Source organism: Heloderma suspectum, chromosome 5 (genome assembly GCF_057233095.1).
Source record: "Heloderma suspectum isolate Gila_16-S chromosome 5, 16-S_ref, whole genome shotgun sequence".
In the NCBI taxonomy this organism is placed as follows: Eukaryota; Metazoa; Chordata; class Lepidosauria; order Squamata; family Helodermatidae; genus Heloderma; species Heloderma suspectum.
In genome coordinates this window covers 234,448,751-234,471,382 of record NC_139462.1, presented here as the reverse complement: position 1 = coordinate 234,471,382, position 22,632 = coordinate 234,448,751, and the positions used below count along the sequence as shown (strand labels likewise).

General features: G+C 52.4%; 1 protein-coding gene across 2 annotated transcripts; it reads left to right on the top strand.

Annotated features, from left to right (window-relative positions):
* The first annotated feature begins 483 nt into the window (after window positions 1-483).
* LOC146345395 (zinc finger protein 584-like) lies at window positions 484-9,126 on the top strand. Of its 2 annotated transcripts, none has more exons than XM_084859663.1 (4): window positions 484-760; window positions 2,344-2,470; window positions 5,560-5,673; window positions 7,707-9,126. In XM_084859663.1, exons 1-4 carry the CDS (start codon window positions 737-739, stop codon window positions 8,687-8,689), a joined length of 1,248 nt encoding a protein of 415 aa, XP_084715789.1. In that variant the 5' UTR covers window positions 484-736; the 3' UTR covers window positions 8,690-9,126. The 2 variants fall into 2 exon arrangements, with proteins under 2 accessions (XP_084715789.1, XP_084715788.1); XM_084859662.1 differs by having other exon boundaries at window positions 580-1,364.
* Window positions 9,127-22,632: the final 13,506 nt, after the last annotated feature.

Here is a 22,632-nt window from a genome sequence, read left to right as displayed (position 1 = left end):
GTTTGGATGGGTTTAAAAGGAGATTGGACATCATGCGGGATACAGCTATCAGTGGCTCCTAGTCCGGATGGCTCTGTGCTCCCTCCAGTATGGGGGGCAGTATGCCTATGTGCACCAGTGGCTGGGGAACATGGGTGGGAGGGTGCTGTTGTGCTCCCGTGCTGCTTGTGGGTTTCTAAGGGGGCAGCTGGCTGGCTGGTGTGTGAGCAGAAGGCTGGACTCCGGGGGACTGGGCCGGGTCCCGCTTTGGGGCTTTTCTGACGTTCTTATGCGGCTGGTGGTGCTGGCACCCTGGGCGCGCGCGGACGTTGCGCCACGCAGCCCGCGGCCCCAGCTTGGCCCCGAGTCGGGCGCGTGGCGGAGATCGCGGGACTTCTCTCCATGCTCGCCCGGCCAGCTCAGGCAGGCGCCTTCGGGAAGCGGGGCGAGCACGGAGAGAAGGGCATGCTCCGCCCCGGCGAGCCCCGCTGCCGGCATCTCGCCTCCCACCCGGCGGTAGGCCGCCGGCGGCGCGCCGCCGCCTCTCGCCGCCCGGGGACGCCCGCTTGGCGGGTGGCGGCCGGGCCGGGCCGGGCCGGCGCTCGTGCTTCGGCCGCGGCGCCTCCCGGCCGAAAGCGGCGCAGCAGGGGAAGCGCCGCAGGCGGATGGGCGCCCGCCCGCTGCACTCCCCGGCAGCGCCGCTGCGGAGGCCCGGCTCGGCGCCGCCGGCCCCGTCTCCGCCCGGCTGCCGGCGGCGATGGCGGCGGAGGGCGCGCGCCAGGTACGAGGGCGCCGTGCGCGGCAGGGGCGGCCGCCCTCGCGGGCTCGGGCGCTCTGCGCGCGCGGGGACGGCCGCCGGGGCGCCCCGCAGCGCGGAGGGCGCCGCACGGCCGGGAGGCCCGGCCGGCTCTTCGGGGCAGGGCCGCCCGCTGGCTCTCGGCCCGCTCCGCGCCGGGGGAGGACGGGCCTGCGGGGGCGGCGCCGCTCCGGAAGCGGCCCCGGGGAGCCCGGCCCGCGGCCGGGAGGGCGAGGCGGCGCGGCGCGGCGCGGCGGGCCCGGGCGCGGCAGCCTGGCCGTCCCCGCGCGTGGCCGCTGCTCCGCGCCCGCGCCGAGGGAGGCCCCCCCCGGCAGCAGGTGCGCGTCCGAGGCCCGGAGGCGCGGCGCTGACGAGGGCTTCGGCAATAGCAGGGCGCGGGGGCCCCGGCAGCCGCGCTGCCCCAGCCCAGCCCAGCCCAGCCCAGCCCCAGCGTGCTGCGGACGCGCGGCAGGGCCGGAAGCTGCTCCGCACGCGCGCAGGGGCACGCGCTGTATCGCTTTTCACGCTGCTGTTCCAGGGCCAAATGCTGACATTGACAACGCGGGCAGAGCTTGAGGGCGTGTCTGCAGTAAGCCCCCCCGCAAAAACCTGCTTCCTTTCCGGAGCTTCCTGCTTTCGGGTTCTTTGCGGAAGGAGGGAGGGCTCCTTGGCGCGGCAGGCGCGTGGTGTGAGCCGAGGGAGCGCCTCGCTCCCTCCCTGGCATGTGCGCAAAGGGGGGGGGGGTGTTTCCGTAGCTTAACTTTTGCTGTACTCTTCTCTTGCAACTCCCAGGAAGCCTCTGACCCACTCCTGAGTAGGCATAAAATGTAAGATTGTGCCGTAAATCTGCAGCCCTCGGCACACTTACTTGGGAGTAAGCCCCACTGAACTTAATGGGGTGCTCTGAATCGACAGAGGCCGCTTCTTCTGGGCTTGGTGGGGCGGGGGATGAGCTGTGTCCCCCTTCTTTGCAGGGAGGCATTTCGCCCTCTTCTCCCTCAGACTGAGAAATGTGCCCGAGCATTGGCCTGGGGATCGAGGAAAGCCCTTCCGCAGCGAGACGAGCGGAGGCAGGAGCTGCAGTCAACGGGCGCGCCCGTCGACTGTGCTCCGTCCTGACCGCACGCCCCCAAGCAGCTGCGAACAAAGCCCGCAGCGGGTGGACGGAGCGGTTTCTTCCCTATGGGAGAATTCCACAGGGAGGCCATGCTGCTCCTTTTCTGTGGGGTGGGGGAAACACATTTATTGCATTTGGGGAAAACATGGGATAGGTTGGGGGAAATGGCAGGCGACACCCTGGAGGGTGACGGTGTCCTCTAAAGAGCTCGCAAGCCTCCGTGAGAGCCATCTCAAGAGCGGGATGGGAGCTCTGTGTGCCGAGCCCCAGAGCTCCTCTTCCTTTCGAGCGCGACGGGTGACAGGAGGTGACGGGGCACCTGGACCTGTGGCAGCTGCCGAGGACCCTCAGCCGCTGGCGCGGCCCCCACAGCAGGCGCGCGGCGTGATGGAAGGGGTCGCTGAATGGGTAGGTTCCAAACGGGAGGGGGGCCCTTCTCTCCCTCTTCCAGGCCCCCGTGACGTTTGAGGACGTGGCCGTCTTCTTCTCCCCGGAGGAGTGGGCGCTGCTCGCTGAGTGGCAGCGGGAACTCTACCGGGATGTCATGGAGGAGACCTCTGACCTCGTGGCGTCGCTGGGTGAGGATCCAAAGGTCTCCACTGGTCCTATGGGGCAGGGGCTACGCCCATGGCCCACAGCTGTTGCAGACTTTTCCAGGCCGATATATGGAACGCCTTGGGGTAGCCAGCATGCGGCTGATGTTGGACACGGTGATGCAGAATATAGGCGACCCTCTTTAACGTCATGGAGATGATGTATTGACAGAGATGTAAAATTTTCAGAAATGTTGAGGCCATGGGAAAAAAAGTTTCCCCCCTTTTTTCCAGAAAAAGTGGAAATTTTGGAAAAATTGAAAAATAAAGCAATACTTATTTTTTTTAGCACTCTTTACAGCTTTGTTGCTTTACAACAGCCCACCCCAACCTGGTGCCCTCCAGTTGTTTTGGACTTCAGCTCCCATCAGCCTCAGGTAGCATGGCCAATGGCCAGCAATTCTGGGCACTGTAGTCCAAAACATCCAGAGGGCACCAGTTTGGGGAGGGCTGCTTTAGGAACATAAAGCAGCCTTTCTATTCCTAAAGCTATGTATGACTTAGTTTGCTCATAAAATTATCATATTTTAAGACTTTTAAAAGTGAACTCAGTAAATTTGTAATTGTTGTCTGAATAGATTAGAACTACGGTAAATGACTGCTAGAGCATCAGAAACAAGACTCTACAGAAGAAAGCCCCAGCTGTCCAGAATGCACAATGGTGACTCTACTCTCATGTTGGGATATGGAGCATAAACATCTATCAGTAAATTATACGTTAGATCAATAATTTTAATAAGGAATGAAAGAACAAACTATGCTGGGCATCTTACAGAGAGGATTAAAAATATTATTTCCCATGGCTTCATTATTTCCAGACATTTTACATCTGTAGTCTTTCTATTAAAGTGTTCTTACCACATAGTTTTTAGAAATCATTTTGGACGGTAGTAAAGGCTGGGTAACAATTTTTTAAGACAAAATACTTTTGTCTTAAATTCTAAGAGAAACTATTTCATAATCCAAAGCTGTTCAATTTTTCCAACTGTTTGGAAAAAAAACCAAAAATGGTCCTTGGAAAAAACCCAGTTTTTTCTGAATTTTTCTGGGTTTTTTTCCCAGGCCTTCACATCTCTATGCATTGATAATTTTATTTCAGCATTTATATACTGCTTTCTGTGCCCCCAAAGTGGTCTACAATATAATAAAAGAACAGCGGGTTTGTGATTTGCTGCATCCTGGTTGCAGCCACTTTCTGAGGATTGTCCTGGGCACACTTGGACCTGGTTTGCACGAAATAACAACCCACCATTGGTAATCACCCATGCCGTGATATCCAAGCCCAGCACAGTTTCCATAGGGTGGCTTACTTCTCACAAACAAGCCACTCTGACCACCCATGACTTGTTGTTCAGAGTGGCTTGTCATGACTTCTGAACCTGGCAGGGCACCTTCATTGTGGGTTCTCTGGAGAGCTGTCCGACAAGAGCAGTGAAAACCCGTGCTGCCTCTCGCAATCTCACCATCCTCCCTCATCCCTTGTCAGTGCCCTCCACCCCCTGCACCTAAAAATCAAGAAGAAAGGACACTGGAGAGAGTCCTGAATGCATTTACAACCTTTAAAAAAAACATTTTTGGTCTTGTGCAAGTGCGCAGATGCAAAGGTCTGCCAGTATGAAATTTGCATAGTTTCCCCCTCAGCTTTACTGCTCTGCCATGAAATTTGTGTATATTTACCAATCCACTTCACTGCTCTTCCTTGAAATTTGCATATGTTTACCGGGAAATTTGCGTATCTTTACCACTCTCCCTCACTGCTCTGCAACCTACATATATATCTGACAACTAACAACTGAGACCAGTAGAGGGAAGTGAGAAGCACAAGCAGGAGTGGGGGAGCCGAAAGTGGCTGGCAGCTGCAGGAGAAGGATTTTGGGCGGTGGGTGTGCTTGCTTTGGAAGTAGGTGAAGCAGCCTTTAAAAAAAAAAAAAGTGTTCCCTAGCAAGTGAAGCACTGAAGGGAGGGTGAAATTGACAAGGACATTGACAAGAGGGGGATATCTGTATGCTCAGCTAAACAGCAGAGAGGCGGTCTTGTGCGCTTATGCAAGACCTTCCCCCCCCCCCAAATTGTGAGCATGTTACCGCATTCATAAGGGCTCAGAAAATTAATTCCATTTGGCAATCTGATGCGGGGGAGCAGGCAACCCCAGTGGACCAATTGCAGAAAGGGTGCTGATGTAGGGACGGAGGAAACAAGGAGCTCTGCTACCAAAATACTTGGGATACATGGTGGAGCTATTGGGAGGACTGAGCAGGGAAGCAAGCCATGGCAAGCTGCAGAGTGCCCGATGGTCTGTTGGGTTAGTGAGCCAACAACCAACCCATGGTGGCGGCTTCTCAGGGTGGCTTTGCATGACGTGTGAACTCGCTGTTTGCGTCCTCAGCCCGTATCAAAATGGTGCACCCAGTCGATCCACATTTGCTTCTTCGACCCAAACAGGGAGTGTGCGACGTGCCCCTTATTGGGCAGCTCTGGGCAAAGCATGCTTTCTCAGCCTCACTTCCCCGACCGCAAAATGGGAATATTAGTGGCTTACTTCAGAGGGGGCTTTTGTTTAATGAAATCACATTTGGAAAGCGTTTGGAAGGGGTGAGAGAAGTCAAGATGGAAATCATCTTCACTGCATGTAAAGAGGATAATTATTTAAACTGGGGTTACACAGGAGATTTTGTGGTGGGGAGGTTAAATGGTGAATAGTTAAGGAGAAATGTGAGTGTGCACAGCTGTGGCTTCAGTTTCAAGATGCTCTCCCTGCACTCCAAGCCATGTCCATCTGGGGTGGGACTTGGAGCAGAGGAAGCACCAGAGGGCACGATCCACTGGCAGATTTTGTCCTGAACCCAGGGAGGGCTCCAAATTGTCCTGCTCTGTATGGTCAGGGCATAAGCAGGCTTTCCTGTTATGGCTTCAGCCCTGTACCCACTTGCATGAAAACTGGTTGCTTTCCTTCCAGGATCTGTGTCAAGAGCATCTTCTAAATTGCAGCTGCTGCTTTCGCTCTGCCCTGAGGTTGCTGCAGTGGCGAGGACAAACTGAGACTGTTTTCTTTCCCCGGCATGCCATGTGCACAGGGCCAACACCTCCCAAACCAGAACAGATGTGCAAGACGGAGCAAGGGGAAGTACCGTGTGTCATGGATCCCCACAGACATGGGGAGAGAGATGCCCAAGGGAGCCACAGTTCCGGTGAGCAGCAGTGACGTTCTCCTGGCCCACAGCAGGGTGTTCAGCCTGGCACTTTGAGCAAATGAAAGGCATTAGGCAGAGAGGCAGGGGTCGGGCAGTGGAAGGGAGCTGGGCTCCTTCTAGGGGTGGGCCCCTCCGTTGCTTAGTGTGGCGTTTATACACAAGGAACCCCATGCCACACCTCCTGGGTTTCCCCGTGTCTAAAGTTTTTGTCCCAGGCACCGTTTATCAGTGGCATGCGTGCCGCCTGGCCCTGCTCCCAGTTCTGTGGACTGGAGTCCGGGTGGCTCTCTTTAACCTTCTTTACTAATCATTGGGCCAACAGCCATCATGTCTTCCTGTGGCCTTGACTTCTGCAGATCCTTTAACCGTTGCAGAAAGCAATACCTCCTGTGGCTTATGTTGAACCCACTGCTGCTCCATTTCAATGGACAACTCAGATTTGATGGGATTTTGAGAGAAAGAGGATCATTTCCTCCCCCGCTTACCCTTTTTGTGCATCTCTCATGATACATGATGGCCCCTCTTCTTTGGGTCACTGGTATACAAAAGTCCACCTCAAAAATGTGTCTAATGTGAACTAATGAAAAATAAAAACGTTAAAATATTTGTATTAAGGGCTACCTATTGAAGTGGTGGAAAGCGCCTACAGGGCAAATGCCAAATCCACAGAAATATTCCCAATGCTGCTAATAAGACCCTAAGATCCTGAAAGAATGTAATGTCATATATGAATGAATACAGTACCGCGTCCACTCCCTTGGTCCACAGTTGGACCAAAGACAGCTTGAACAGCACTCAGTTGACGAGCTCCCCATGTGCCAGAATTTTTCACAGGTGTCGTGCATGGCTATTGGGGAAAGTCCTAAGGCTTCTGCACTGCAAAACCTCTGTGGAAGGCCGATCCAGCTGCAACCATTCCAAACATTATCTTAATCACTAGTGCTGAATCCTGTTTTTTCAAAGGTGAAAACAAAAGAAAAGTGAGCAAAATCTGTCTTGTATACTAATAAACTGGCAAAGGTTGAAAACAAAAAAAAAAATACTTTTTAAAAAAGATCATTTAGCATTTCTTTAAGTTTCAGGTCGAAAACATATGATGTTAGATCAGGTGCTGTTTGCCGCAGAGGAAATAAACCAGCACTGAACTGTAGAGTAGTAGGAGACTGTTTGGCATGGAGCAAATAAACATACCATTTTGTTATTAAAGCTTGAGCATTGAACTTTTTCAAAGTTTCAAAATTTTCTCCACATCTACACTGCTCAAGCTTAGTTTTTTTTTTTTTTAAATGAGCATAATTGGTCTGGTAGATCTCTAGTAATAAGCATTACACCAATGTATTCTTATGTAGATGTTAGGGTTCAACCTTATACATGCTTAGACAGAAAAAATCCTACACCTCCCAGCATGCCTCAGCCTGGCTGGGGGATGCTGGGAGTTGCAGGGCATTTTTTCTGCCTTAACTTACATTGGGTTGCGCCCTTTATTAATCAAACAGTAAAAATACTGACATTTTAAAAAACGCATACTCTTAAAAGTGATGGTGTTGGGGAGCACCAAAATCCAGGTGCAAAGTACCTGGGCACCCATTTCTGTTTCTCAGTACATATAAAGAGGCCCTGAACAGTAGTCTCTCTCCACCACCCCTGCCCCAAAATGGCTGAGCTGCTTAAACTGCAGTGGGTTGCATGTCTATTCAGAAATAAGCCCATTGAATTCAATGAGCCTTACTCCCAGGTGTGTATAGGAAAGGAGCCTTAAGCTTTTCTTCTGAGAGGAGGTGAGAGCCAGTGTGCCACGGGGGATAGAAAACTGGCCTTTCATCTGAGAGTGCCAGGTTCAAATCCTCCTTCTGCACCACCCCAAATCCCTTGTGTACCTTTGGAGAGATTTTCCTTCCCCAGCTGTTACTGTCTGGTGATAGAGAATACTCAATAAAGATTATTTGCACTTGCAAATAAATAAGCAGCACTTGTGTTCACCCTTTGGTGGATTTATCCTGTTTGGATCTGATGTTTTGTTCTTCCCATAGCTGGCGGGAGTGTGCAGGAGCAGAGGACTAAGGAGGAGGCCGGGTGCTGGAGCTCGCCCACCAGCAGCGCCTCAGGATCACATTTCCGTTACCTTGAGGTGTGCCCCGGCTGGTGCGAGGTGAAGCTGACAGATGTGAGAAGTCTCTCAGGGGGCTTCTCTGAGGGCGAGCTCGGGGCCCGGTGCCGTGATGGGCTGCTGATCTGTGGGGAGTGTGGAAGGAGCTTTGTGGACCGGGACTCCCTCGGCGAGCACCAGACTCTGCACGAGGAGGAAAGAGGCCCCTTTGCTTGCTCGTTCTGTGGGAAGGCCTTCCAGCACCGCTTCAGCCTCCTGGCCCACAAGAAGCACCGCGGGAAGAGACGGCATGCCTGCGCCCAGTGCGGCGCCCAGTTCTGCCTCAGGGGCGACCTGCTGCGCCACCGGGCAGGCCACGCGGCCGAGGGCCGGTACCCGTGCGGCACATGCGGCCTGGTCTTCCGGCTCAAGAGGCACCTGCTGGCCCACAAGGCAGAGCATGCCGGGAAGGAGCCCCACAAATGCTCCGACTGCCACGAGGCCTTCGGCAGCGACGCGGCGCTCCGGAGGCACCAGGCCGTCCACGAGGGGGACAGGCCCTTTGTCTGCACCCAGTGCGGGGGGAGCTTCAGCTGGAAGGAGAGCCTCCAGATCCACCAAGCCACCCACAGCCAGGAGGGGGGCTACTCCTGCCCCACCTGTGGGAAAGCCTTCAGCCGCAAGGGGAACCTCCTCACGCACCAGCGGCTGCACACCGGGGAGCTGCCCTTCGCCTGTCCTGAATGCGACCGCAGGTTCCCCAACCGGGCTGGCCTCACGGCACACTGCAGGCTGCACCGCCGCCGTGAGCCCCTCGCCTGCCTGCAGTGTGGCTGCTGCCCCCGCTCCGAGGAGAAGCATTGCGAGCACCAGGCCTCCCACGGCAGCATGGAGGAGGGGCGGGCCATGGGCGGCACGGAGCCGTAGCCGTCTCTGCAGGGCCACGGGGAGCCACGCTGGAACAGCTGTGAGGCTCTAGGCTTCACCAGTGGTCCGCGTACTCCAGCCTGCGGCCTTCGAGATACGTTGGATTGCGACTCCCTTCCTCCCCAGCCATTGTGGCTGGGGGGAAGGGGAGGCGTAGTCCAACCCATCTGGGGGCCCCCGGCTGCAGTGCTCCTTCCCTCTCGAGTGCTCTCGATGAGCGGCGATGGCCCCAAATGTCTTGCTTTCCCAGTGTCTGTCTGTCTGCTGCCAGAGCCACGTCTGATGAGCGCCACAGGATGCCCACGGTGTGCCGTCACCTACTCAAGTATTGGACGTGGGCTGGGGAGACTCAGGTTCAACCCCCCTCCACCACCCAGCTGGTCACTCCCTATAAACTACCTCGAAGGAGCGCTGCGAGAATAAAATGAGTTAAACCTCCGTGTATTCTGACTGGCCCGAGCTCTGTGGAGTCAAGCTGGGGATGCAGGAATGGCAGTGGATAATGGGAACAGAAAGGGCCGTGGCGCTCGGCAGAGTAACCGTCAAATCTTTCTGAGGCACAGTTTCATTTCTGCGCGTGGTCCCAAAGTTCACATCTGATCCTTTCTGAGGGGAGTTTGCACTGGTCAAGAACTAACTGGGTTTCAGACCCTCAGGGCCAGCCTGTCTGCGCTATCCAGCAGGCATGGTGGAGCCAAAGCTGTTTCTCCCCGGGCTGCTGGGAGGCGTCCCTTGGGCCTTGCACAGCTGGAAAGGATTGTTGCAGTTTCTTGTGGAAAACAGGTAATATCCTAAACCATACAAAAAAGCCACCAAACAGTATAGGTTATAGGAAATACACACACGCATGTATGTGTTAAATACTACAATTCTAATATAAAATTAACAACAAAGTTTTAATACAATATTATAAACAAGGTTAAAAAGATCCATAAGCAGTCCTCAAGTATTCCCTACATATTATAATTGGTATCTATAGCGGGCTATACAAGTTTTGCAATGCCCCTGTCCCATGTGTGTTTCGACCAAGACGGTCTTCATCAGCGGGAAAAATAAACACAAATTACAGCCCATATAATCACCAATTACAACTGATATCTCATAATTGCAGAGATTCTACATAAAGCCTGCAAAACAAACAGGTTTAAATATGTCTAAAATATTATCACTGACTCAATTAGTGAAATAGCTCAAAAATAATAAAGAGCATATTTACCTACAATTTTTAATCTAGAAGGATTGTTGGCTTCTCAGCAAGTGGTATGGCTGTCTGTCTGCTGAACAGGGGAGTATGAACATTTCCTCCCATACCTAAAACATAACAAGGCAGAACGCCTAATAAAAAATCCCTTACACCAAAGGAGCCACCCACCAGCTACAAACCCTTAAGATTTCCTTACCCGAGACAGTAAATTTCCTCCAGCAGTGTACATTGAGCAGGACTGTATCTAGCTCTGTTTCAAGAAAGAAAATATTTTTAGCACTATGTCCAACTCCACCATGCAGGTTGAATGCTGTGAGTTGTTGTTGTTGTTGTTGTTGTTCAGTCGTGTCCGACTCTTCGTGACCCCATGGACGATAGCACGCCAGGCCTTCCTGTCCTGCGCTCTCTCCCGGAGCGTGCTCAAGCCCATATTCATTGCATCGGTGATGCTATCCAGCCATCTCATCCTCTGCCGTCCCCTTCTTCTTTTGCCTTCAATTTTTCCCAGCATCAGGGTCTTTTCCAGTGACTTTTCTCTTCGCATCAGGTGGCCAAAATATTTGAGCTTCAGCTTCAGTACCTGTCCTTCCAATGAGCACTCAGGGTTGATTTCCTTTAGGATTGACTGATTTGACCTCTTTGCAGTCCAGGGGACTCGTAAGAGTCTTCTCCAGCACCCCAGTTCGAAGGCATCAATTCTTCGGCGCTCAGCCTTCCTTATAGTCCAGCTCTCATAGCCATACGTTGCTACTGGGAAAACCATAGCTTTGATTAGACGGACCTTTGTCGGCAAGGTGATGTCTCTGCTTCTTACTATGCTGTCTAGGTTTGCCATAGCTTTCCTCCCAAGGAGCAAGCGTCTTCTAATTTCATGGCTACAGTCACCGTCTGCGGTGATCTTGGAGCCCAGGAAAATAAAATCTGTCACTGCTTCCATTTCTTCCCCTTCTATATGCCAGGAAGTGATGGGGCCAGATGCCATGATCTTCTTTTTTTAATGTTGAGTTTCAAACCAGCTTTTGCACTCTCCTCTTTCACCCTCAACAAGAGGCTCTTGAGATCCTCTTCGCTTTCTGCCATTAGGGTGGTATCGTCTGCGTATCTGATGGTGTTGATAATTCTCCCGGCAATCTTAATTCCGACCTGTGATTCATCCAACCCAGCGTTTCTCATGATGTACTCTGCATATAAGTTAAATAAGTAGGGCGACAATATACAGTCTTGTCGCACTCCTTTCCCAATTTTGAACCACTCAGTTGTTCCATGTCTGGTTCTTACTGTTGCTTCTTGACCCTCATACAGGTTTCTCAGGAGACAGGTAAGGTGGTCTGGCACTCCCATCTCTTTAAGAATTTGTCACAGTTTGTTGTGATCCACACAATCAAAGGCTTTAGCGTAGTCAATGAAGCAGAAATAGACGTTTTTCTGGAATTCTCTTGCTTTCTCCATGATCCAGGGAATGTTGCCGATTTGATCTCTAGTTCCTCTGCCTCTTCGAAACCTGGCTTGTACTTCCGGTAGTTCTCGGTTCGCATACTGCTGAAGCCTAGCTTGTAGGATTTTGAGCATAACCTTGCTGGCATGTGAAATGAGCGCAATTGTACGGTAGTTTGAGCACTCTTTGGCATTGCCCTTCTTTGGAATTGGAATGTAAACTGATCTTTTCCAGTCTTGTGGCCACTGTTGAGTGTTCCAAATGTGTTGGCATATTGAGTGCAGCACTTTAACAGCATCATCTTTTAGGATTTTAAATAGCTCAGCTGGATTACTGTCATCTCCGCTAGCTTGCTTCCTAAGGCCCACTTGACTTCACTCTCTAGGATGTTCGGCTCAAATTCAATGACCGCACTATCATGGCTATCAGGGACATTCAGATCTTTCCTGTATAGTTCTTCTGTGTATTCTTTCCACCTCTTCTTAATCTCATCTGCTTCTGTTAGGTCCCTGCCTTCTTTGTCCAAACTCTTTGCTTTATAAAATGCTTGTTTCAGTAATCTGGGGTGGGAGGTAGCCCCTATATTTGAGTTGTTCCAGGAGAATGTTAGCCTGTATACAAAAATCCCTCTCACAACTGCAATTTCTATGTAATCTGATCAGCTGAGAATATGGTAGTTTCCTTTTCAGATAGCCAGGGTGGAAGACAAAAAAGAATTGGCATCTGTCACTTTTCTGTATACATCTGTTTGGATTCTATTATCCTTTATTATCACCTCTACATCTAGAAAGTTAATCCTATTTTGGTGATTTGTTGTTGATTATTCGGTCAGTCGCTTCTGATTCTTAGTGACTTCATGGACCAGCCCACACCAGAGCTTCCTGTCGGCCGTCACCACCCCCAGCTCCCCCAAGGCTGAGCCCGTCACCTCCAGAATATCATCCATCCACCTTGCCCTTGGTCAGCCCCTCTTCCTTTTGCATTCCACTTTCCCTAGCATCAGCATCTTAATTATGAAGGCTACTCCATTTCTTCTGTGGTCCTCTTGTCCACAGGAGTAGATCTGGTGGTCATTTGATGTGAAGTGGCCCATTCCAGTCCATTTCAGTTCACTGACACCCAAAATGTCTATATTTAATCTTGACATCTCCCCAATAACCACATCCAATTTGCCCTGGCTCATAGATCTTACATTCCAGGTTCCTATGGTGTGTTGATCTTTCGAACATCGGATTCGTCGTTCACCACCAGCACCATCGGCTGCTAGCCATCCTTTCGGCTTTGAGCTAGCTGCGTTATCACATCTGGGGCTAGTTGAACTTAACCTCTGTTCCACCCCTGTAGCATTTCGACCATTTTCCGACCTGGGAGTCCCATCTTCCAACGGTATACCGACATATCTCTGGTTGTACTAATCCATTTAGTTTTCATGGCAAGAATACTGGGGTAGGTTGCCGTTTCCTTCCCCAGGGATCGTATTTAGTCTGACCTCTCTGCCATGACCTTCCCGTCTTCGGTGTCCCTTCACGGTTTAGCTCACAACGTCATTGAGGTGCTCAAGCTCCAGCACCACGACAAGGGAATGATCTCCTTTGCTAACGTTTTGGTGATAGTTCACCACAAATTGAATGGTCTCCTGCAGACTATTTCCATAGTTTCTAAAATCCCTCAATTTTTCTACTGATCCCCTCCAAATGATAAATATATCATCCAGAAACCTTTTGTACACAACGTGATTGAAAAATTCATTGTTGGCTGAAAGAGTATGTTGCTGCTCCCATTGGTCCATGTACAAATTTGCTAGCTCTGGGGCAAATTTGCATCCCGTGACCATGCCAGACGTTTGCCAGTAGAATTGATCCTCAAACTGAAGGAAATTTTTCTTGAGACACATTTCTGCTAAAGAACAAATAAAATTTGTAGATGGGGATGATCCAACTGTCCTCTTATTTAATGTTTTTGTATAGTGTTTAGTCTCCAGTTGTCTATGGGCTTCTTTAACATAGTCTTCCTTATCCATAATTACAAGTGCGCCCCCTTTATCCACTGGCTTGAAGATGGTATTTTGACATTTATTCAAATTCTGAATTGCCAAATTTTGCTATGGAGAAGTTGCCCCCCCCCCATTTTACGTACTTAACACCAAATTTTTAAATACCTGTATCCTAGGATTTTTAGAACCAGGGTTAAATGTAGATTTGGGTCTAAATGGCAATATGGACTATCCTCCCATGTTTTCTCCCCCCCCCCCCAATTGGCTGGTCTTATCTTTCTGAAGAGTTGGTGAAGTTCTACCATCAATGTGAAGGAATTGTGTCTAAGTGTGGGGATAAAGGAAAGTCCTTTCTGGAGTACCTTAACATTGCAAAGCTTGTATAGCCCAGTATAGATACCAATTATCTTAATATGTATGTAGGAAATACTTGAGGACTGCTTATAGATCTTTTTAACCTTGTTTGTACTATTTTATTAAAACTTCCGTTTTTAACTGTATATTAGAATTGTTGTAATATTTAGCACACCTGTGTGTGTGTGTGTGTGTGCGTGCGTGCGTGCGTATCTCTACAGTTTCCCATAACTTATACTGTTTGGTGGCAGTTTCTTGTGGGGCTGCCTCTGGAGTGGCAAAGAAGACTCAGGCTAAGCCCCCACCGCCCCTTCCTGTTCCGTCCAATAGGTTTGCTCCAGCTTTTCCAAGAGATCCACGGAGTAGACCCAGCCACTGCTACAAACTCCCGTTTTTGAAAACCGGCCCCATCTCTCCTAAAAAGACCAGGACCGTTAAGCACATCGCATTAGGCGAGGGCCGTTAGCTGAGGCAGGGGCAGGGAGGTTTGTGAAGGAGATCTCGGCAGAGGCGCCTTAAGGAGAAGCCCAGGTCCTCTTCGGGAGAAGCCGCGGGGAGGTTGCGGGCCCCTCCGCGGGGGATGGCGAGCAAAGGCGAGGCTCCCGGAGGTGCTCTAGCCCCGCCAGTCCCGCCCGCAACTGGGTGCCCCCACCCCTCCGCGAAACGGACCATCCGCTTGGACGATGCTCCTGGGAGCTGCGCGTGAAAAACGGCGCGGAGAGGCCAGGCGGGCGCCGGCCCTCGTCGGGCTTCCCCCGGGCTCGGGGGAAAGCAGCGAGGGGCCCCGGCCTTGCGCCCGTCTGCTCGCGGACCTCGGCCGCCCGGCACCTCAAGGGCGTCCCGGCCGCGCCCGCTCCGCAGCCGCACGAGAACGTCGCGGAGGGCGCTCAGCCCCGACGCACGGCGCTGCCGCCCTATCCGGGCCAGGCCGTTTCGCTCCCGAGGAACGATGCGCTCCGGCCGCAGCTCGGCAAGGGCCCCGCCTGTCCGGGCCTGCGAGCCCGGGCCGCCTGCTCCGCCGCGGGCCCTCCCGTGCGGGCCGCGACGCCTGATCTCGGCTCGCGACGGCTTCGGGGCGAGCGACGACGGGCGGCCGCCGCCGTACGCGGCCCGGCCCGGCCCGGCGGGAGGCGGCCCCGCGGAACGCCCCGGGAGCCGCGCAGCGTCGGACGGGAGCGTGTTCTGGCGCTGCCCCTCCGAAGCCGGGCCAGCCGTGCAGCGGCGCCCCGCCAAGCCGGGCTGAGCACCCCGGCCGGCGCTCCGCGGGCCACCGACGGGCCCGGCGCGGCCGCCTCCGCTTCGCCCGCTCTCGGCGGCAAGGCGCGAGCGAGACGCGTGCGGCCGGCAGGAGGGGCCCGCCGGGCAGCGCCCCCCTCCCCGGGAGCAGCCGCCGCGCCCCGCACAGCGCGGGCCCCGGCCCGGCCCGGCCCGGCCCGGCCCCTGCTCCGGGGGAAGCCAAGCGCGGGCGCCCCGCCGAGCCCTCTCGCGCCGGCCAGAGCCCGGCCCCAGGAGGGGAGGGCCGCCGGGGAGCGCGGCGGCGCCAGGGAGGGCGAGGCCGGGGCAGCGCGGAGGGCGCCGAGGAAGGGGCGGGGAGGCGGAGGAGCGCGGGCCGCCGGGAGCTGTAGTCTCGCCGGCGCCCGCGACAAAGGCGAGCGGCTGAGCGCGGGCCGCCTCTCTCCGCGGAGCCCGCCCGCCCGGCAGCAGGCGGCGGCCCCTCCGGCGGCCCGGCGCCGCGCTGCCTCGCGCCGGCGGCTCGGCTCGGCTCGGCTCGCTCGGCTCGGCCTCCGCCCTCTTCTCGCCGGGCCGCGCCCGCCCGCCCGCGACGCGCGCTGCCGGCCCGGGGAGCCCCGCGCGGCCAGCCAGGTAGGGTCGCCGCGGCAGGCAGGCGCCGCTCCGCGCTCCGCGGTGCAGGCGGAGCAAGCGGGGGGCGGCGGCTCCCCGTCCGCAGCCTGCGCGCGAGGAGGCCCCGCAGCCGCCCCGCGCGCGGCCGGCTGTCACCGGAGCGGGGCGAGCCTCGGCGCTGCCGCCGCGTCGCCCGGCGAGCGACGCGCCTCCTGGCCCGGCCGCGGCGCGGCGAGGCGCCGGGCGGGGGCGCAGGCCGCCCGGGGCGAGGGCGCCGTCCTGCGCTGCGGGCGCGCTGGTTGGCGGCTGGCGGGCCTGAGCCGGCCACGAAGCCCCGCGCGACCTGCCCCGGGCTGGGCCCAACCCCGGCGGGGGCTGTGCGCGCCAGCTCCGCCCCGCGCGCGGCCCGGGGCCGGGGGCTTGAGCCCCAGCACGCTCCGGGGCAGGGACGGGGAAGCGGCGGGCGCCGGCGGCCCCTTGCGGCGCAGGCGGAGAGGCCGCCGCCTCCGGCAGGGTGTCGGGAAGGCCGCAGTCGCCCGCGAGCAGGCCGTCGCCCTCGTCTCGGCGCCCGCAGGTGCTCGCCCGCGTTCTCTGCCGCATGACCGCCTCGCCCGGGTTGGGCCCTCTCCGCCTGGACTCGGGTGAGCGGGTGGCACTGTTTGCCGCTCCGCCTCGGGCAGCGAAGTGCCTTTGGCCGGCCTGGGTCGGAACCTACAAGCACGCAGAGACCCGGTCTGCTTCTGAGCAGGCTCCCAGGCTCCCTGCACCTCCCAAGGTTCCCACTTGTTGGAGGTGGAAGGCCTGGGTTCAGATCCCCTCGTTGGAGGGTCTAGAAAATTAGAATTTTTCTAATTCTGTAGTTAGGTCCTTCCTGTTCCCCCCCCTCCCTCCCCCCTTCCCAGTATCACTCCAGTGTACAATTTGTGTATTTTTTATTATTATTTTTAAGGAGAGAGCAATCCCCTTTTATGCTCTGGTCATGCTCAGGGTTGGCTAAAATTCTGAGATGCCAACCTTGGTTATTTGGAGTCCTCGACTTTTTCTCTCTTTTGCGCGGATCGGTTTGACCTGCATGTTGCCAAGTCATGTGACTGAATGTGCCGGAATTGCTTGTCATGGTGTCGGATCAGATCAGAATGTTTGTCGCTCCACGGGCCCGAGGCCCACGGCACCCAGGATAGGGGCAAAATAGCTACATGCAAAACCTCACGGCGGCATACCGCGCTGCCAACCTCTAATATCCCCAGGCCCTGTAGTATCGTGTAGTTTTTCAAAAGTGTGCACTCACATCACAGAGTTGCAAATCCTAAAGTAATAAAATTATCACTATGCCTCTGGAATAAGCTTCCATTGTGGGTTCATCAGGACCCTTCTTTTTAGGCCTTTCGGAAAGCTCTGAAGATAACCTATTCTTGTTCACTTTTTCTAGAATTTATGTATTTTTTGGCTGCTGCATTTACTTGTAATTGTTGTTTTTCTTGATTTTTACTGTTCTTTTGTATTGTTTCTTTTGTTATATATATCTCCTTGGGAGAGTTCTACTCTTAAAGGTGGCCTAGAAATAATGTTGAATAAAAATAAGCAAATCAAGAGTGCAATCCTATGCATGTTTAGACAGAAAAAAGTCCTACAACTCCCAGCATTCCTCAGCCAACATGGCATGCATAGGATTGCACCCTAAATAAGTAATAAACTACCCCAAACAATGTTCTTCCAAAGCCTGTGCCAGATTCCATTTGGCCCTTATTTGCCTACTGCACAGTATAAGAAGCAACCTATATCGTTATCCTTTTGAGGAGCTCATGGTTGCATACATGATTTTTCTACCCTGGAGTTATTCCAAAACTATATTATATGCTAATGCTGAATTTAATCCTCCCATGCTTGCAGAGCTGGAGTCAAAACTGCACAAACCCCTGCACAAGAGAGAGGTATCAGCAGTCTTTGGGTAACGCTGAGATTTGCATATATGCAAAAAAATCTTTAGGGGGGCCCAAAAGGGGCAAAAGCCCCCCAAAGAGTTCCATAATAACTCAGTGGCACTGAATGTTGGCTGACTGGGGCGGGGGGACGGATGGACTGTCACCTGCGTGGGAATGGGGAACAGGAGGACAGAGACCAAACCATCTCATGCTGGTCATTTCCTGGTTTATATCGAGAAGCTGTTTCTAGATGTCCCCAATAGGCATCAGTGGAAAAAGTAAAGAATTTAATGTAGCTGGGATTGGGAACGAGTGTGTCCACCCTCTCTCACCCACCTCTCCCAGGTGGCAGTAAATAAAAGAGCTCCTGCTCTAAGCCGTTCTTATTTAGTATGTTGTTGTTGTTCAGTCGTTCAGTCGTGTCCGACTCTTCGTGACCCCATGGACCATAGCATGCCAGGCCTTCCTGTCCTGCGCTCTCTCCCGGAGCGTGCTCAAGTTCATATTCATTGCATCCGTGATGCTATCTAGCCATCTCATCCTCTGCCGTCCCCTTCTCCTTTTGCCTTCAGCCTTTCCCAGCATCAGGGTCTTTTCCAGAGAGTTTTCTCTTCGCATTAGGTGGCCAAAATATTGGAGCTTCAGCTTCAGTATCTGTCCTTCCAATGAGCAGTCAGGGTTGGTTTCCTTTAGGATGGACTGATTTGACCTCCTTGCAGTCCAGGGGACTCGTAAGAGTCTTCTCCAGCACCACAGTTCGAAAGCATCAATTCTTCGGTGCTCAGCCTTCCTTATAGTCCAGCTCTCACAGCCATACATCACTACTGGGAAAACCATAGCTTTGATCAGACGGACCTTTGTCGGCAAGGTGATGTCTCTGCTTCTTACTATGCTGTCTAGGTTGGCCATAGCTTTCCTCCCAAGGAGCAAGCGTCTTTTAATTTCATGGCTACAGTCACCGTCTGCGGTGATCTTGGAGCCCAAGAAAGTAAAATCTGTCACTGCTTCCATTTCTTCCCCTTCTATATGCCAGGAAGTGATGGGGCCAGATGACATGATCTTAGTTTTTTTAATGTTGAGTTTCAAACCAGCTTTGGCACTCTCCTCTTTCACCCTCAACAAGAGGCTCTTGAGATCCTCTTCGCTTTCTGCCATTAGGGTGGTATCGTCTGCATATCGGAGGTTGTTGATAATTCTCCCAGCAATCTTAATGCCGACCTCTGATTCATCCAACCCGGCATTTCTCGTGATGTACTCTGCATATAAGTTAAATAAGCAGGGTGACAATATGCAGCCTTGTCGTACTCCTTTCCCAATTTTGAACCACTCAGTTGTTCCATGTCTGGTTCTTACTGTTGCTTCTTGACCCTGGTACAGGTTTCTCAGGAGACAGGTAAGGTGGTCTAGTACTCCCATCACTTTAAGAATTTGCCACAGTTTGTTGTGATCCACACAATCAAAGGCTTTAGCATAGTCAATGAAGCAGAAATAGACGTTTTTCTGGAATTCTCTTGCTTTCTCCATGATGCAGCGAATGTTGGCGATTTGATCTCTAGTTCCTCTGCCTCTTCGAAACCCAGCTTGTACTTCCGGTAGTTCTCGGTTCGCATACTGCTGAAGCCTAGCTTGTAGGATTTTGAGCATCACCTTGCTGGCATGTGACATGAGCGCAATTGTGCGGTAGTTTGAACACTCTTTGGCATTGCCCTTCTTTGGAATTGGAATGTAAACTGACCTTTTCCAGTCTTGCGGCCATTGTTGAGTGTTCCAAATTTGTTGGCATATTGAATGCAGCACTTTAACAGCATCATCTTTTAGGATTTTAAATAGCTCGGCTGGAATACTGTCATCTCCGCTAGCTTTGTTGTTACTAATGCTTCCTAAGGCCCACTTGACTTCACTCTCGAGGATGTCCGGCTCAAGTTCAGTGACCGCACTATCATGGCTATCAGGGACATTCAGATCTTTCCTGTATAGTTCTTCTGTGCGTTCTTTCCACCTCTTCTTAATCTCATCTGCTTCTGTGAGGTCCCTGCCTTCTTTGTCCTTTATCATGCCTGTCTTTGCACAAAACGTTGCCTTGAGATCTCCTATTTTCTTGAAGAGATCTCTAGTCTTTCCCATTCTGTTGTTTTCCTCGATTTCTTTGCATTGTTCATTTAAGAAGGCCTTCTTGTCTCTCCTTGCTATTCTCTGGAACTCTGCATTCAGTTGGATAGATCTTCCCCTTTCTCCCTTGCTTTTCGCTTCCCTTCTTTCCTCAGCTACTTGTAAAGTCTCCTCAGACAGCCACTTGGCTTTCCTGCATTTCTTTTTCTTTGGGATGGATTTCGTTGCTGCCTCCTGAACAATGTTACGGACCTCCGTCCATAGTTCCCCAGGCACTCTGTCTATCAGGTCTAATCCCTGAAATCTATTCCTCACCTCCACTGTATATTCATCAGGGATATGATTTAGGTCATACCTGAATGGTTTAGTGGTTTTCCCTACGTTCTTCAATTTAAGCCGAAATTTTGCAAGAAGCAGCTTATGATCTGAGCCACAGTCAGCACCAGGTCTTGTTTTGACTGACTGTATGGAGCTTCTCCATCTTTGGCTGCAAAGGACATAATCAATCTGATTTCGATATTGACCATCTGGTGATGTCCATGTGTAGAGTCACCTCTTGTGCTGTTGGATAAGAGTGTTTGCTATGATCAACATGTTCTCTTGGCAAAACTCTAGTAGCCTTTGTCCTGCTTCATTTTGTACACCAAGGCCATGCCTGCCTGTTATCCCGGTGATTTCTTGACTTCCTACTTTAGCATTCCAATCCCCTATGATGAAGAGGACATCTTTTTTTGGTGCTAGTTCTAGAAGGTGTTGTAGGTCTTCATAGAATCGATCAACCTCAGCTTCTTCGGCATCAGTGGTTGGGGCATAGACTTGAATTACTGTGATGTTGAATGGTTTGCCTTGGATTCGTACTGAGATCATTCTATCATTTTTGAGATTGTACCCTAGTACTGCTTTTCCCACCCTTTTGTTGACTATGAGTGCTACTCCATTTCTTCTAAGGGATTCTTGGCCACAATAGTAGATATGATGGTCACCTGAATTAAATTCGCCCATGCCTGTCCATTTGAGTTCGCTGATTCCCAATATGTTGATGTTCAATCTTGCCATCTCATGTTTGACCACCTCCAGCTTACCTTGATTCATTGATCTGACATTCCAGGTTCCTAAACAATATTGTTCTTGACAGCATCGGATTTTCTTTTCACCACCAGACACATCCACAGCTGAGTGTCCTTTTGGCTTTGGCCCAGCCGCTTCACTCTTTCTGGCGCTACTTGGAAATACCCTCTGCTCTTCCCCAGTAGTATATTGGACACCTTCCAACCTGAGGGGCTCATCTTCCGGCGTCATCTCTTTTAGCCTTGTGATACGTTCCATGGGGTTTTCTTGGCAAGAATACTGGAGTGGGTTGCCATTTCCTTCTCCAGTGGACCACATTTTGTCGGAACTCTCTGCCATGACCTGTCCGTCTTGGGTGGCCCTGCACGGCATAGCTTATGGCTTCACTGAGTTACGCAAGCCCCTTCGCCACAACAAGGCAGTGATCCATAAAGGGGTTATTTAGTATGGAGTCCTGCTATTCTACATTCTGAAACGTGCAGTTCGTTGTCCTTGAATTGCAGGTTGGAAGCAGTTGTTGCAGTGATTTATGATAACTATGCAGTGTAGTTCACACTGAATACTGTTTTTCAGGCTCTGGAGGTTCACAACAACCCTGCATATGAAGCTGAGAGAATAGCTTACATTGCTTTTATCTCCACATTGCAGGCTGGACTGAGAGAGTAGCATACAAGAACCCTGCAGTGTATTCACTGTTATACCCGTATTGCAAGTAGGAGGCTGTGCCGAGAGAGAGAGAGCTTAAGCAGCCTTGCAGTGTAGTCCACTGTTAATAGCGTGGGCTAGAAGTGGGGCTGCTTAAATTTGGCCTCCTCCCAGAACAAATCAAGAACTTAATTGGATGGAGAAGTCTTATGCTCCATTGGTTTGTATGCAGACCGGATTACTTTTTTAAATGTTCAAAAGCTAACATGAATATATAAATATTTTGCATATGAAATAAGACCCAAGTTAGAGCAGGAATTCCTCTATTTGATACTAACTTTAGTTTTTTTCAACTCCCTCAGCCACAGGCTCATGGAACACACACTGCAATATTTTGTTGTGTGTCTCCCCCCCCCCCCTTGCATATATGAAATTCACATTCATCATTACTTGCTCTTGGCATCTGTGTACAAATGCCTCTGTTACCGCAGATGGGAAGCCCATCTCAGGTTGTAGGAAGTAAGTGAGACTGGACAAATAATAATCCATTTTAAAGGATTCCTTTTAAACATGTAGGCCATGGGCCTTTAGTTGAATTTATAGTGGCCAGGAGTTGCATTGTGGCTGGCTTTTAACTCTTGGACCTCCACTGCGATGTCCCTGCACTTCTGGGTGTTCTGCCAGAGCTGTGTTCTCAAGTCCTGTCCAGCACAGAGCCAGCTAATGGCAGTGCAAAGCCAGATGTGCAGAGAGGCAAAGCAGACCCGGAACAAGGGCAAGCCAGCCTGAAGGCAGCAGGGTGGAAACGCTTGGCTGTGTCTCATGATCCCCTCTGCCTGAGAACTGGCGGCTTCACGCCCGGGGGCTCGGCAAAACAATGTTGTCACTTGGTGGGGGTGACTCCGGATTCCAAGGCCCAGTTCAGACGGGGCAGTATGGAAAAGATGAGATGCTCCCAAATACCCAATTCCACAAGCAGAACATGACTCCGCGTTGGGTCCCAGGCTGTGGCCTGAAGATACACATGACTCTTCCCTCCGCTTGGCCAAAAGGGAGTAAGTTACCTAGGGAGGTGGTGGGCTCTCCCACACTGGAGGCATTCAAGATGAGGCTGGACAGCCCTCTGTCAGGGATGCTCTGATTTGGATTCCTGCATTGAACAGGGGGTTGGACTCGATGGCCTTGTAGGCCCCTTCCAGCCCTACTATTCTAAGTCTGCATCTGGATGGGTGACTGCCTGAGAACTCCCTTTCCGCTCTTTTGGAAGAGAGGCGCGATAGAACTATCATGGGTGATGATAACAATTGCTAGGGCAAAAGCAGCCAGCCAAGATCCTAACTACAGGGCAGGACAGGAGGAAGACGAGCTGTC